At 45.1% G+C, this 12,736-nt stretch overlaps 1 protein-coding gene across 5 annotated transcripts in view; it reads left to right on the top strand.

Annotated features, from left to right (window-relative positions):
- The window catches only part of LOC127579636 (solute carrier family 2, facilitated glucose transporter member 11-like), a 69,651-nt gene that overhangs the window by 31,152 nt on the left and 25,763 nt on the right, over positions 1 to 12,736 (top strand). For all 5 annotated transcript variants that reach the window (XM_052032537.1, XM_052032534.1, XM_052032538.1 and 2 more), the window contains 2 exons: positions 8,094 to 8,242; positions 9,616 to 9,803. In XM_052032537.1, coding sequence (XP_051888497.1) covers positions 8,094 to 8,242; positions 9,616 to 9,803 — 337 coding nt within the window. The remainder of the gene's footprint in view (positions 1 to 8,093; positions 8,243 to 9,615; positions 9,804 to 12,736) is intronic.

Below are 12,736 nucleotides of genomic sequence, written 5' to 3'. Positions count from 1 at the left end.
TCCATGGGATGGTGTCCTGACGTTATGCTGAGCTTGGGTTCAGCTGCATGTAGAGGGCTGAATGATTGGTGTGAAGGAGACTTGCAAGTGTTTGGTTCTCTACAAGCAGGGAGATATTTTCTGCAGCAGTCAGGGGCCATGCCTCTGTAACAAAGGCGCCAAGGAAAATGAACTTAGCCTTTGAGGGAAAACATCTGTTTCTTTGTGAATCTACCATGGCAGTGTGAACAATGTGCTGGATAGAACTCATGTGTCACTCTCATCCAAAATATTTTTTTCTGATCCTGTTGAGGCCACACTTGGAACAAGGAAGAAGATTAGCTCCGTCTACTGTGTGCAGAGAAGGTAAAATTACGATCCACAAAAAAGGAATCCTCTGACCAGACTATGTACAGAAAAGGTTGAAGATTTATTGGTGAGGAATTTTGGAAGAGTAACAAGAGCAATAGTCTTGATTGACGAAGATAAGTTCCAAAGATGAAACATTTTCATTGGAGAAATGAAGATCAAAGGGAGACACACACCAACTATTTAACAGTTAGTCATAAACCTGTACTCAGAGGGTTTAGGGGGAAGGTCACACTACAGATTAACTGTCCACAGGAAGGACCCTGGAATTCTTCAAGCAGGCAGGAGGGAGAAGCGATTATCTACCAGGTTGCTGCTCCCTTCTCAGATCTCACAGAGTAAGTTTAATGTTTTTACAGCCCATCATGATCAAGCAGAGTTGTGGAATAGAGAACTGTGCTCCACTCTTAGATATACGGCTGTGGTCTTGCTGCAGACGGAGGAGAACAAGATCTGTGTCATAAAGTTGATGGTATGCAGGATGCATTACCATATGTGTTGAATGCCAGCCCATGTTTAAACTGCTCGAATTTCATACAAAAATGAGGCTCTTAATGGATCACTTCACCTTACCCTGACTCAGTAGAACAGAGAAGTGGTGAAGAAGAAGGAACTCCAGTTCTACAGCATCAACTATGAGCATGGAATGTCTCTGAGTCCTTCGCAGTTAATGCAGTACTTCATTGGTGTTGTCACTATTGCAATGCAGAAACAAAATTCACGATACTTCAATTTATTCTCTCGATGTGGATGGAGGGATAAAAAGATAACCAGGGCAATGGTGAGAATTTCTCTTCTCTTCTTCAAAAAAGTGCCATGCATCCGATCTGCGATCCTTGTGAGCAAGGGAATGCCTGACTGTGGAACTGGTCCCTATACTTCAGGCACATAGATGTGCATGGAGCTCTTCTGTCCCTTTCAATTATGGGGAGAAATGGAGAATGGCAATGACATTAACCTTATGCAGAAGCCTACGACTGCCCTGTTAAAGACATCAAGAAAAGACATTGAACAATGTTTGGGCAACGTATTTGAAGAAACTTCAATAAAGGTCATTGCTACTACAAGCCGTGTTGAGCTATTCCTTTGTGAAGTATGTTGCAGATACCGAAATTCAAAACAAAATCAGCATCTGAAGTTCTTGCACAAGGAAATGTGCTCAAACACGTCTGTAAACCGTTACGATCTCCCAGCCTGGAGTAAAGCCCACAGTGAGAACCAGACCATGACATTACTTCATATCTCATTTCCTGCCTGCCCCTCCTTACTGCGCCGGTCATGCACTTTCTGCTCCTGCTCTTTCATGACCTCCCATTGTCACTCGCTGAAATCCCTCTGTTAACGCTATGTTAAACAGAGCAAGAAATCTGGGCATCTTCAATGCAGGAAGAACCCCTCAAATTTCCTAGCACCTCAAATAATGCTTCACCACTCCCAATTATCTACCCAAAAGAAAAATCCTTCCAGGCTACCCGTTAGCCCAGTATGGACCAGCGCCAGCGACCCGGGTTCAATTCCGGTTGCTGTCTGTAAGGAGCTTGCACGTTCTCCCCGTGTCTGCGTGGGTTTCCTCCGGGTGCTCTGGTTTCCTCCCACATTCCAAAGGCGTACGGGTTAGGAAGTTGTGAGCGTGCTATGTTGGCGCTGGAAGCGTGGCGACACTTGCGGGCTGCCCCCAGAACACTCTACACAAAAGATACATTTCACTGTGTGTTTCGATGTACATGTGACTAATAAAGATACCTTATCTTACCTTACCTTAGTGCAATGTCAGCTAAATCTTCTTTCCAGCCATCAAATCAAATTTTTAGAATCAGAAAACAGGCTAAATGTGGCAAAGTTAGCTCATACCTCGCTGCTGCCCCGCAAATACTGTGTGATCACTTTAATGGGTGCTGGTGAAGGATTCTTGCTGCGTTTTAGTGACATCAGTTACTTGACAAGTCCACCACAAAGTGAGTCTCATGCAGTAGCACCTCGGTATTACAAAAGACACATGTCTGTTGTTTGCTGAGTTATTCTGTTCTTTAAGTGGTCTGGTAAGTGCCTGTGTGTCTATTGGAGAAGCTTGATCCATTGTGGCAGGCAGCTCACTTCCAGTTCACAGTCAGTGTGGGCTTCCTGCCCACCACATTGGATGCCTCGGTGCTTGATTAGAATTCAATGTGTTTGACGGATTCAGTGAGAGAAAACAACAATAAGAGATTGAAGATGAAGGGATAAGTGAGCTTATGGGTTGTACCGTTTGTATCTATCAAGCTGGAGGTTATCCAACTAAGATAAGATAAGATATCTTTATTAGTCACATGTACATTGAAACACACAGTGAAATACATCTTTTTGTGTAGAGTGATCTGGGGGCAGCCCGCAAGTGTCGCCATGCTTCTGGTGCCAACATAGCATGCCCACAGCTTCCTAACCCGTACGCCTTTGGAATGTGGGAGGAAACCGGAGCACCTGGAGGAAACCCACACAGACACGGGGAGAACATACAGACTCCTTACAGACAGTGGCCGGAATTGAACCCTGGTCGCTGGCACTGTAAAGCATTACACTAACCGCTACACTACCGTGTGCATCCCAGAGGGTAGATAATCCAGATTTAGGGCTATCCAAGTACATGGAGCTGCTGGAGTCTGTCTAATTCCAGATGGAAGGTGGTCCCTTCAGGTTGGAAGGTACTAACATGTAGACCAGCTGGCAGACTGAGGGGACTGAGGAGCATAGTGCTGGAAAGTAGGTGCTGAGATCCCAATGCAGGAGTAACCCGTGCCTGCCTGACCCAGGGCAAGGACCACAGAAAGTTCATGGTGCACTCATTGCTTATATGACTTCACTCGTAATCTCATTAGCCCTTGCTTTGGTCTGTACCCAGTGTCATGAGTACAGTTTGAGCTACCCAGCAATGATTACATCTAGAGAGACACAGGAGACTGCAGATGCTGGAAAGCTGGAGGAACTCAGTGGGTCAGGCAGCATCTGTGGAGGGAAACAGACGGTTGACTCTTCACTTGGACTGAGGAGTAGAGGAGTAGAGGGGAGATAGCCAGTGTAAAGAGGCGAGAGGGGAGGTATGAAGCAAGAGCCGGCAAGCGATAGGTGGATCCAGGTGAGGAGGGGTGATTGGCAGATGGAGGAAGGGAGAGTGGAAACGGCGTCAGAAGCTGGGAGGGGGTAGGTGGAGGCGACAAATGACTACATCTACCCTATGCCTCTTAAAGAGAGTGAGGTGTGCATGTGGCTGATGGGGAAGACATTTCAAAGCTTGCTGAATGGTATGTCCAGACACAAACATGACAGGGCACCCTGGTGAGAGGGGTCCTCTTATCCAGAGGGGATCAGGAAGCAGGGAGATGAGGCAGCAGTTGGGAAGAAGAAAGAATCGAGCCCCAAGGATGTGGATGCCGGGCCTGAGCAAGTTTAATGACCTCACATCTGGTCCTATCTGTCACCAGCTATATCACAGGCCTCAGACAATGCTCAATGCAACTCATGACTCTAACTTAATCTGAGTCATTGGAACTGGGACCTAATGTTGATATGGCCCCATCTTAACCTCAAGCACTAAACCTCACCCTTACACCTTAACAAGCTGCTAGCTATTCAACCATTTCAGTCACATAAGCCAAACACATTGCACGACATTCACCTGCAGGATGAGGCGATATACTTCAAGAGAGAGTAGCAGCTACCTGTTGAGGAACAGGCATGTGGCCAGTGGGTCACCCACGGGAGAGAAGGGGAATGGCCATCGCTGAATCCGCGAACAGCAGCAGGGAAGAGGTGATGGTCTCTATGTGCTCCTTGCATTCTGCCTTCTTCTCATCCCAATCTCCCTTCCGATTTACAAGTTGCATATGGTGTGAGCAGCCAGCCCCTCCTTGCTTTCTACCTGCTTCCTACTTTCAGATAACTCAGGAGCTTTCAACAAGGCTGGGCAGTGGCAGCCGTACAACGAGACAGTGGAGAAGAAGGCATCCCTCACTCATTCGATCTCACAGCGACTGGCTCAGATGCAGGAGGCGCGCACGATGTCACCAAGCACAAGAGGCCTGTACAGAGACACAAGAGATTCTGCAGATGCTGGAATCTGGAGCAACACACACAAAATGCTGGAGGAACTCGACAAGTCGGGCAGCATCTATGTGGTTGGGAATGGTATGAGTTAACCCAATTGCCAGTTCCCTGGAGGGTGAGATCGCAGACAAGCTGTGCCGCTAAGGATGAAAATACGGGCTACAGAAGAAGGCTGATGGAAGTGCCAAAAATAAACAGTGTAGGGAGATCTCTCACATTGCACGTCACTTTGCACGGAGCCTGGACCCCATCCACTCTGGCCCAGATGTGGTTGTTGTCTCCGCTATAACACTTGGTCCAGCTATCATGCAGCGTCTAATGTCTGTCATCTCAGCTGCTGATGCAGCACAGGTTTGAAGCCATGCAGCATTTGAGTGTAGTGTCAAAGTTCAGATCTCTGCCGTGTAAACTCACAAACTCACTCCAGTAAGCTGACCTTCCCAAATACAAGGACTGCTGAGATGCTGCAGTGGTCTGTGGAGCATAAACTGGACTGGACTGATCTGGATGAAGGGTCTCAACCAGAAATGTCGACTGTGCATTTCCTTCCATAGATCAAAGCCTAGTAATTTCTAGGGTAGGGACATGTTTGGCACAGCTTTGTGGGCTGAAGGGCCTGAATTGTGCTGTAATTGTTCTATGTTCTATGTTCTAAAGTCAAAGTCAAGTTTATTGTCATGTGCACAAGTCCATATGTGCACAGGTGCAATGGAAAACTTACTTGCAGCAGCATCACAGGCACATAGCATCAGATAAGCAGCATTCACAAGAAAAGCATAAATTAAACTTAAATTATACACAATTTTTACAAGAAAGAACACAATTAGAACAAACAAGAAGTCCATTTTAGTGCAAAGTGATCAAAGTGGTCATAGTGTTGCTAAACTGTGGTAATTAGGGTTGCGCCGGTTGGTACAAGAACTGAATGGTTGAAGGGAGGTAGCTGTTCCTGAACCTGGTGGTGCGGGGCTTCAGGCTTCTGTACCTCCGGCCCACTGGTAGCTGTGAGAAGGTGGCACGGCCCGGATGCTGGGGATCTTTGATGGTGCCTGACCCACTGGGTTGCTCCAGCGCTTTATGTGCTGATCTCCTGTGCTGTTTATGTGGAGTGTGCGTGATCGCCACGTGACTCTGGTTTCCTCCCTCATCTCAAAGAAGATCTGGTTGGTAGGTTAATGGGCCAGTGTACATTGCCCCTAGTGTGCGGGTGAGTGGTAGAAACTGGGGAAAGCTGAGACGCGTGTGGAGAGAATAAAAAAACTGGGATTAGCTAGGCTTGGTGCTTGATGGTTGGCATGGAGTCAGTGACCCAGGGGACCTGTTTCTGTGTCGTATGACTCTATGACCTGATCTACAGGGTGCTGTGAGGCATTGAAATAATTAAGGTATTATTGGTGACAGCATGGCTATCATCGTGGGTACACTCTCTTGCACTCAGACTCATGAGTGGAGTCAGCCCAAGTATTCAGGGGATGGAAACTGTCCCCAGCTACTCACCCCTAGGTTTGACATCATGACTCAGGTGGAGGACACACTGTCAGAAGCTGGAGTGTGGTGACTGCTCTCAGGGTGTTTGCTTTCCCAGACCTGATCACATTCAGGGAGTGAATTTTTTTGTGGAGATTTATCTTAGAATTCCAATGTAATGTCCTCAAAACACTGCGTGTAGTTCATGGCTCCCAGCACTGGGAGGTGAGTGATCTGATCTAGGCTAGTCTTTGTACTCTAGTTGCTTGACAGCAAATAAATTGCAAATGTTGGAAATTTGAATTCAAAACTAGAAATGCTGGAAGCATCCAGCAAGCCAGGCAGCATCTGTGGGGAGAGAAAAACAGGTGGATGATCCTTCATCAGAAGGGTTCTGATTGAAAGATCATTGACTGGAATGGTAACCCTGTCACTACCTCCACAGATGTTGCCTGACCTGCTGAGTGTTTCCAGGATTTCCTATCCTTACATCTTTGGTTGGCTTCTGCTCTCTGTCGAAGGAGAAGGAACTGAACTTGGCTGTTCTGGGGAAAGCTCACCAGCACCTCTACTTCCTCAGGAGGCTAAAGAAATTCGGTATGTCCCCTTTGACACTCACCAACTTTTATCGATGCACCATAGAAAGCATCCTATCTGGATGCATCATGGCTTGGTACGGCAACTGCTCTGCCCAAGACTGCAAGAAACTGCAGAGAGTTGAGGACACAGCCCAGCGCATCATGGAAACTAGCCTCCCCTCCATGAACTCTGTCTTTACCTCTCGCTGCCTTGGTGAAGCAGCCAACATGATCAAAGACCACACTCACCTGGGTCATTCTCTATTCTCTCCTCTTCCATCAGGTAGAAGATACAGGAGCCTGAGGGCACGTACCACCAGACTTAAGGACAGCTTCTACCCCACTGTGATAAGACAATTGAATGGTTCCCTTATATGATGAGCTGGACTCTGACCTCATGATCAACCTTGTTGTGACCTTGCACCTTATTGCACTGCACTTTCTCTGTAGCTGTGACACTTTACTCTGTGCTGTTATTGTTTTTACCTGTACTACCTTAATGCAGTCTGTACTAACTCAATGTAACTGCACTGTGTAAGGAATTGACCTGTACGGTCGGTATGCAAGACAAGTTTTTCACTGTATCTCGGTACAAGTGACAATAATAAACTAATACCAATACCAAAGAAGGCCCCTGTGATCTCTATAATGCATCAGTGTGTCACAGACTGCAGATGATGTTGTTCCACAGCACAAGCCCAGTTGGATCTGAAGGAGTAGACATTGATGGCTATGATGACCCTTACTGTCACAGGCAGCACGGTACCTCTGTAGCTGTGACAGGACCACGTAGCAAACTTCCATCACCACCTCCTTGGAGAAGTGGCATCTTCTCAAACATTGCCCCTTGCTGAGGAGAATGTAATATTAATACTAACTAAAATTCTTTGTTGTTATGGGCTCCCGCTCACTGTGATCCCTTCTCCTGTTTCCTTGTCTAGCAACTATTCCAACTCTGCAAGCTCCCTCCACATTCTCCTGCCACACAAGAGGAACAGCATCATACTCCCCATGTATTAGAGCAGCAGGGTTTGGCTCAAGTTTAGGCATCAGGAAATGGCCTTAAATTTTGCCACAACCCACACTTTGGGCATCAGAGATTGTGGGTTTCTCAAAGACAACACAGCACTTTTCTGCAGCTAATTCTCCCACAAAAATTGTCAAACAAACCTAAAAGTAATTGAATATTCCTTTAAATAGTGCAGTTGAGTGAAGCTTCCAGTTTCTAAGCACTGGGATCTCTGTACAAATGCAGCACATGACTTTGGCTGCTTCATAAAAATGCAGTTTGACGGTGTTGGTATGAGATCAGTACTGCACTCTGATAAACGTGGCAATCTGCCTTTCCTGCCAGATTGATGCCCGAATATGGCGGTGAATGAAAGGTAAATGAAAACTGTGCATGCTGCATATGTTGTGCAGGTAACTTAAACAAATTGCTGCCTGCAGCAGAACACAGTAGGTACTGTGCAGTCTAGTTTCACAGGCTTAATGCTTCATGTCTTTGATAATATTGGTTTCACTTGAGCAAGAAAATCTTTTGTAGATAGAAATGTCTGAAAAACTTACAGAACGGTTAAATATATCTCAACCTTGTGTTATGTGCTCTTTTTGTTTCTCCAGAGAGATTTTAGGCAGTGAAAGTGTATGGCCTTTATTGATGGCCTTCAATGCCATACCTGCCTTTATACAGCTTGTTATCCTGCCCTGGTTTCCAGAGAGCCCCAGATACCTCCTGATTGACAAAGGAAACAGGGCTTTGTCCATGAATGGCAAGTGACAACAGTTTATCTCCTGGGTGATACTTTTAAGTCCATTTCTGTAGCTATAAAGAGCCAATTATTTGTAACACTCAGTTGAATTCTTACAGCCTTACAGTTGAATTCATGATAACGGTTGCCAAGAAGGGTTAAGTAACATTTCAACTATCGCAATTCAGTGTTTCAAGCTGGTATGTGATTATTGGGAATAGACAGTATCGGAAAATGGAACACTTGAAATTTCAGCCCTGCTCTAACATTCTGTCATAGATTGAGTATCCAGTCATTTATCTACACAAAGAGTCCCCTTATTGATTACCTACACAATTTACAGTATTTAGAACTGACTAGTTTAAATTGTCATATGGGCCTTTGCATTGATAGTGGGCTACTGTGGCCAGGAGTAAAGGGTGGTAATGTGAGTTATAGTTAATCATAGTCCTTCTGCTTTTTGTGATTGATAGCTCTATCACATCAGCCCATGATGCACGATCTGTATGGGGACTGTTGAGTAGGTTAGGTGACTCATCTTGGAATAAACCTTTGTTACATCAAAGTCAAACTCTGTAAGGGTTATTAACTAGAAACTACTGAAGAACAACTATTACGCTTGCTGTCTTCTTTCAACATGTCAGAGAAGGCTCTAATTTACAAAAACCATAATTTCAGTGTGAATTTCTCACAGTGTTGCCCAGAATATTTGTAATTATATCTTATACATATGTGATTTAAAAAAATAAATCCTCTGCCAATGATTTGGTCCTAAAAGCTTCAAGTTTGCTTAATGGCATTCACTTTTAGAGATTCCCAGGAAAATTCTGGTATCAGAAGCTGAGTTCATTGTCAGCTCAGCAGGAAAGGCCTTGAACTGGAGAAGCCCTCAGTCCTGATGCATTCAACCTGCATGGGATTGGGATTGATAAACCGGTGAACAATTCTGCTGTGGTCATGCTGAAAATCACATTACATTTTTTCTGCAAGTGTATTCAAGTAAGCTATACCCAATGTGATAGAAATACAAGAACACAAGAAAATAGGAGCAGGATTAGACCTCCAGGCCTCTCAAGTCTGGCCTACCATTCAATAGGATCATGCCTGACCTGTCCCAGGCCTCAACCGCTCCAACGTACCAGCTCCCCACAGCCCTCAATCCCCCAGTCTTCGAAACACTTGTCCACCTCCATTTTAAGTAATTCTAATGATTCAAACTCTTTGGGCAGAGAATTCCAGGGATTCAGCATTCTCTGTGAGAAGAAGTTTCTGCATAGGGATACCTCGGTCTCCTTTCATGGGCTTATACACACAGTGCCTTACAGCAATACGTGACCTGTATTGCCACAACACTGGACTTACGTCTGCCTTGTTTCCATTCATTTTACTCGCAGCACTTCAAAGACTGTGGGGCAAACGTGATTTTAGTCAAGAGCTTGAAGAAATGCAGGCTGAGCGGACTGTGACAAGAGGTGAAAGGTCAAGAAGCGTGTGGGAGCTGTGCAAGGATCCCTCTGTTCGAAGCCAACTCATCATCAACATGATGATGTCACTTTTTATTCAGCTCAGTGGCATTAATGCTGTAAGTATCCAAAGCAAAAGGGATAGTTGTAGATTGGTGCCCAAATAGCCATCAAATGTTCACCTTCCCTCTTCCTTTTCTAGGATCACATCACAATTTCCACAGTCAGGAAGAGAAAGTCAGCCACCTCATTAGAGACTGACAGCTTTAGTGTTGTTTCAGGACTTGTTGAAAGGAACCGAATGAGCTTTGCGCAGTGTCTCAGCTAGCAGAGCCATTGCCTTGCAGCGCCAGAGACCTGGGTTCAATCTTGGCTGTGTGGAGTTTGCTTGTTCTCACTGTGACTGCGTGGGTTTCCTCCGGGTGCTCTGGTTTCCTCCCACATTCCAAAGACATGCGGGTGGGGAGGTTAATTGGCCACTGTCAATTGTCCCTAACGTGTAGGTGAGTGGTAGAATCTGGGAGGAGTCGACGGTAATGTGGGGAGAATAAATTAATTGAATTAATGTAGGGTGAGTGTAAATGGGTGGTGGATGGTTGGTGCTGACTTGGTGGGCTGAAAGGACTTGTTTCTGACTCTGTAACCTAAAGGTAAAATACTGTTCGTACTATCAATGCAAAATACAAACAGAAAACAGATCAGAACTTTTGGCTCGACCTCTCATCAGGTTGTTAACCTGAAACATTCCTCCCTCCACAGTTGCTGCCGGATGTGCTCAGTGTTTCTCAGCAGTTTGTTTCTGTTTTTTACAGTACGGTATCACATTGTTTCAGGGGATGTGCTGGGACACCTTCAATCAGCAGTACAAAAAACACTCACTTAATTAGTTATAGTTTGTAGGACCTTTGAGGGCAATTTGGTTGTGCTGTTTATTTCTACAACTTTGCGCTCTAAAGCATTTCAATGGGTGTGATGTGCTTTTGAGCACTCTGAAGTCATGAAAAGCATCCATATGAAATTTAAACACACCCATAAAGCTGTGTTAGATGGGGGTAGTGATAGGGGCCCATTTTGGTCACTACACGCTTCAGCTCTTGAGTTCGAAAATGTGCCAATCTTACCCAGTTCAGCGTCTAACTCAGCAGGGCTTTGGGGAGTTGGGGGTAGCCAGCAGCCATAGACTTTATAAGGTTTGTGCTATGGCTGGAGTTGGGAGGGAAGGGGCATCGGGACCCAAGGGAGCAGGAGGTGGGTGTGATGTCATCAGAGCCCGGCAGTGATGACTGGAGGTAGGCTCTCGGGTGAATCGTTGACGTGGCTGAGGGACTATCAGCGGGAGCCAACGTTTGATTGATGGGTGTCGGGTGCTGTCACTGATGAATGGAAGGGGCTGGGGATAGGATAGAACACTGGGAGCCTGTGCTGATATTTGGGAAGTGGCAGATCAGGAAGGGCCTGGGTCTCTTGGGAATCACAGGGTCATGGGATGGCATAGAGGTTATGAGGACATGGGTGGGGACAAGGTATGATGAGGTTGGGGGAATGCTGAGGGGGTGAGGTGCAAGATAATTGGCCTATCCAGCAGACAACCCAGTCTGGCAGTCCCCTGGGAACTCCATTCCTCCAGGAATGGCTAACGATGTGTGCTCCCAGCTTCCTGCAGAGCTCGACATGGAAGCAGGGTTGGAACTGAGGACCATTGCCTATATGTGCAATAAAATCACCCTGTGTACCCTTGAAATCATATTGGGACGTAGGGTGCTACCTAGAACAGGCTAGTCGAATTTTTAGAATGATTCAAAACAAGCCAGAAATGGAAATTATTGTATTTCACTTTGAGGATGAAAAATCCATTTTCAGTGAAACAAGCTCAGGCGAATTTCTACCTTTCTGATGCTCTCACACTGACCTACTTTTCCTTCTTGGAACAATTTATTTAGTTGTTGTTTTTTGTTGGGTCAAAACAATACTGGGGTAAAGATGCATATCAGGACATGAGTGTAATTAAAGTTCCCCAGTCCAGACCAGTTCTGTTTCACGCAGACAAGGAATATTGGGTTGGTAGAGCACAATGGATCAAAGAAGCATGCTCACTAAAACATGGTCCAACTTTTCTCTCGAAATCTTACCGATCTTTCATTCAGATCTGTTTTACAGAGGCACAGAACTCTGAGGCTGCAGTAAGTGGTTGCTTCATCCTTTTTGCATTACCTAATTCCCTAAAGAAATATCTTGCAATTATATATTTCACAACCTCAGAATAGTCCCTGTACATTTTACACCTCGTGAGCATGAAATAGAAAGATGGGGTAAAAGAAATAAAACGGGGCCTTTACCATTATGAAATTGGCACTGTTTCAATAATTATCACACTGACAATGTTTTCTCTGTTAATAATTGAATCTTATTTTAACTGGATTGGTGTCACATCAAGACAAGGGAGGAAAGAATTTGATTCAAGCACATTGATCTCCCATCAAATCACCTTGGTGTGATCTCCCTGTTCTTAAATATGGTATAAATTGAATTGTATAACCTAACCGTCAGTGAATGTCACCACTTATCGTTCTGATCTTCACGCTGTGGTATTTTATCTGCTGGCTGGTATTTTTTCTGTCTATTGGATTGCAAAGGAATTGGAAAGATTTTAGAAGCTCACTCCACAGCACCACCAACAGATGATAGTGTGAAACCACAGCCAGTGACAGCTCACCTGGATGATTCATGTTTTGGTTAAACATTGACACACAAGCATAACCCAAATCATGATAACAGAACATGTGTGCTTACAAAATATTTTTGGTCTATAACTATTGATCTCCCATGGGCAATATAACCATTGATTCATCTGGGAAATATATCAATGCGATCTGCTTTAATCACGCCACATGGGCAAGTTCCACTCTCTCATGTAAAGCAATTCTTCCTAAACCCTCTATTTGATCAGTCAGTTCCCATCTTGTATTTGTGTCTCTTTGTTCTGAACTCACCCCTTAAACCTCTTGATAACTTTATAGACCTCTTTTATGTCTCCTCTTAGTTTTTGCCTTTT

This window comes from Pristis pectinata, chromosome 17 (genome assembly GCF_009764475.1).
Source record: "Pristis pectinata isolate sPriPec2 chromosome 17, sPriPec2.1.pri, whole genome shotgun sequence".
Classification (NCBI taxonomy): Eukaryota; Metazoa; Chordata; class Chondrichthyes; order Rhinopristiformes; family Pristidae; genus Pristis; species Pristis pectinata.
This window is presented reverse-complemented; position numbering and strand designations above follow the sequence as displayed.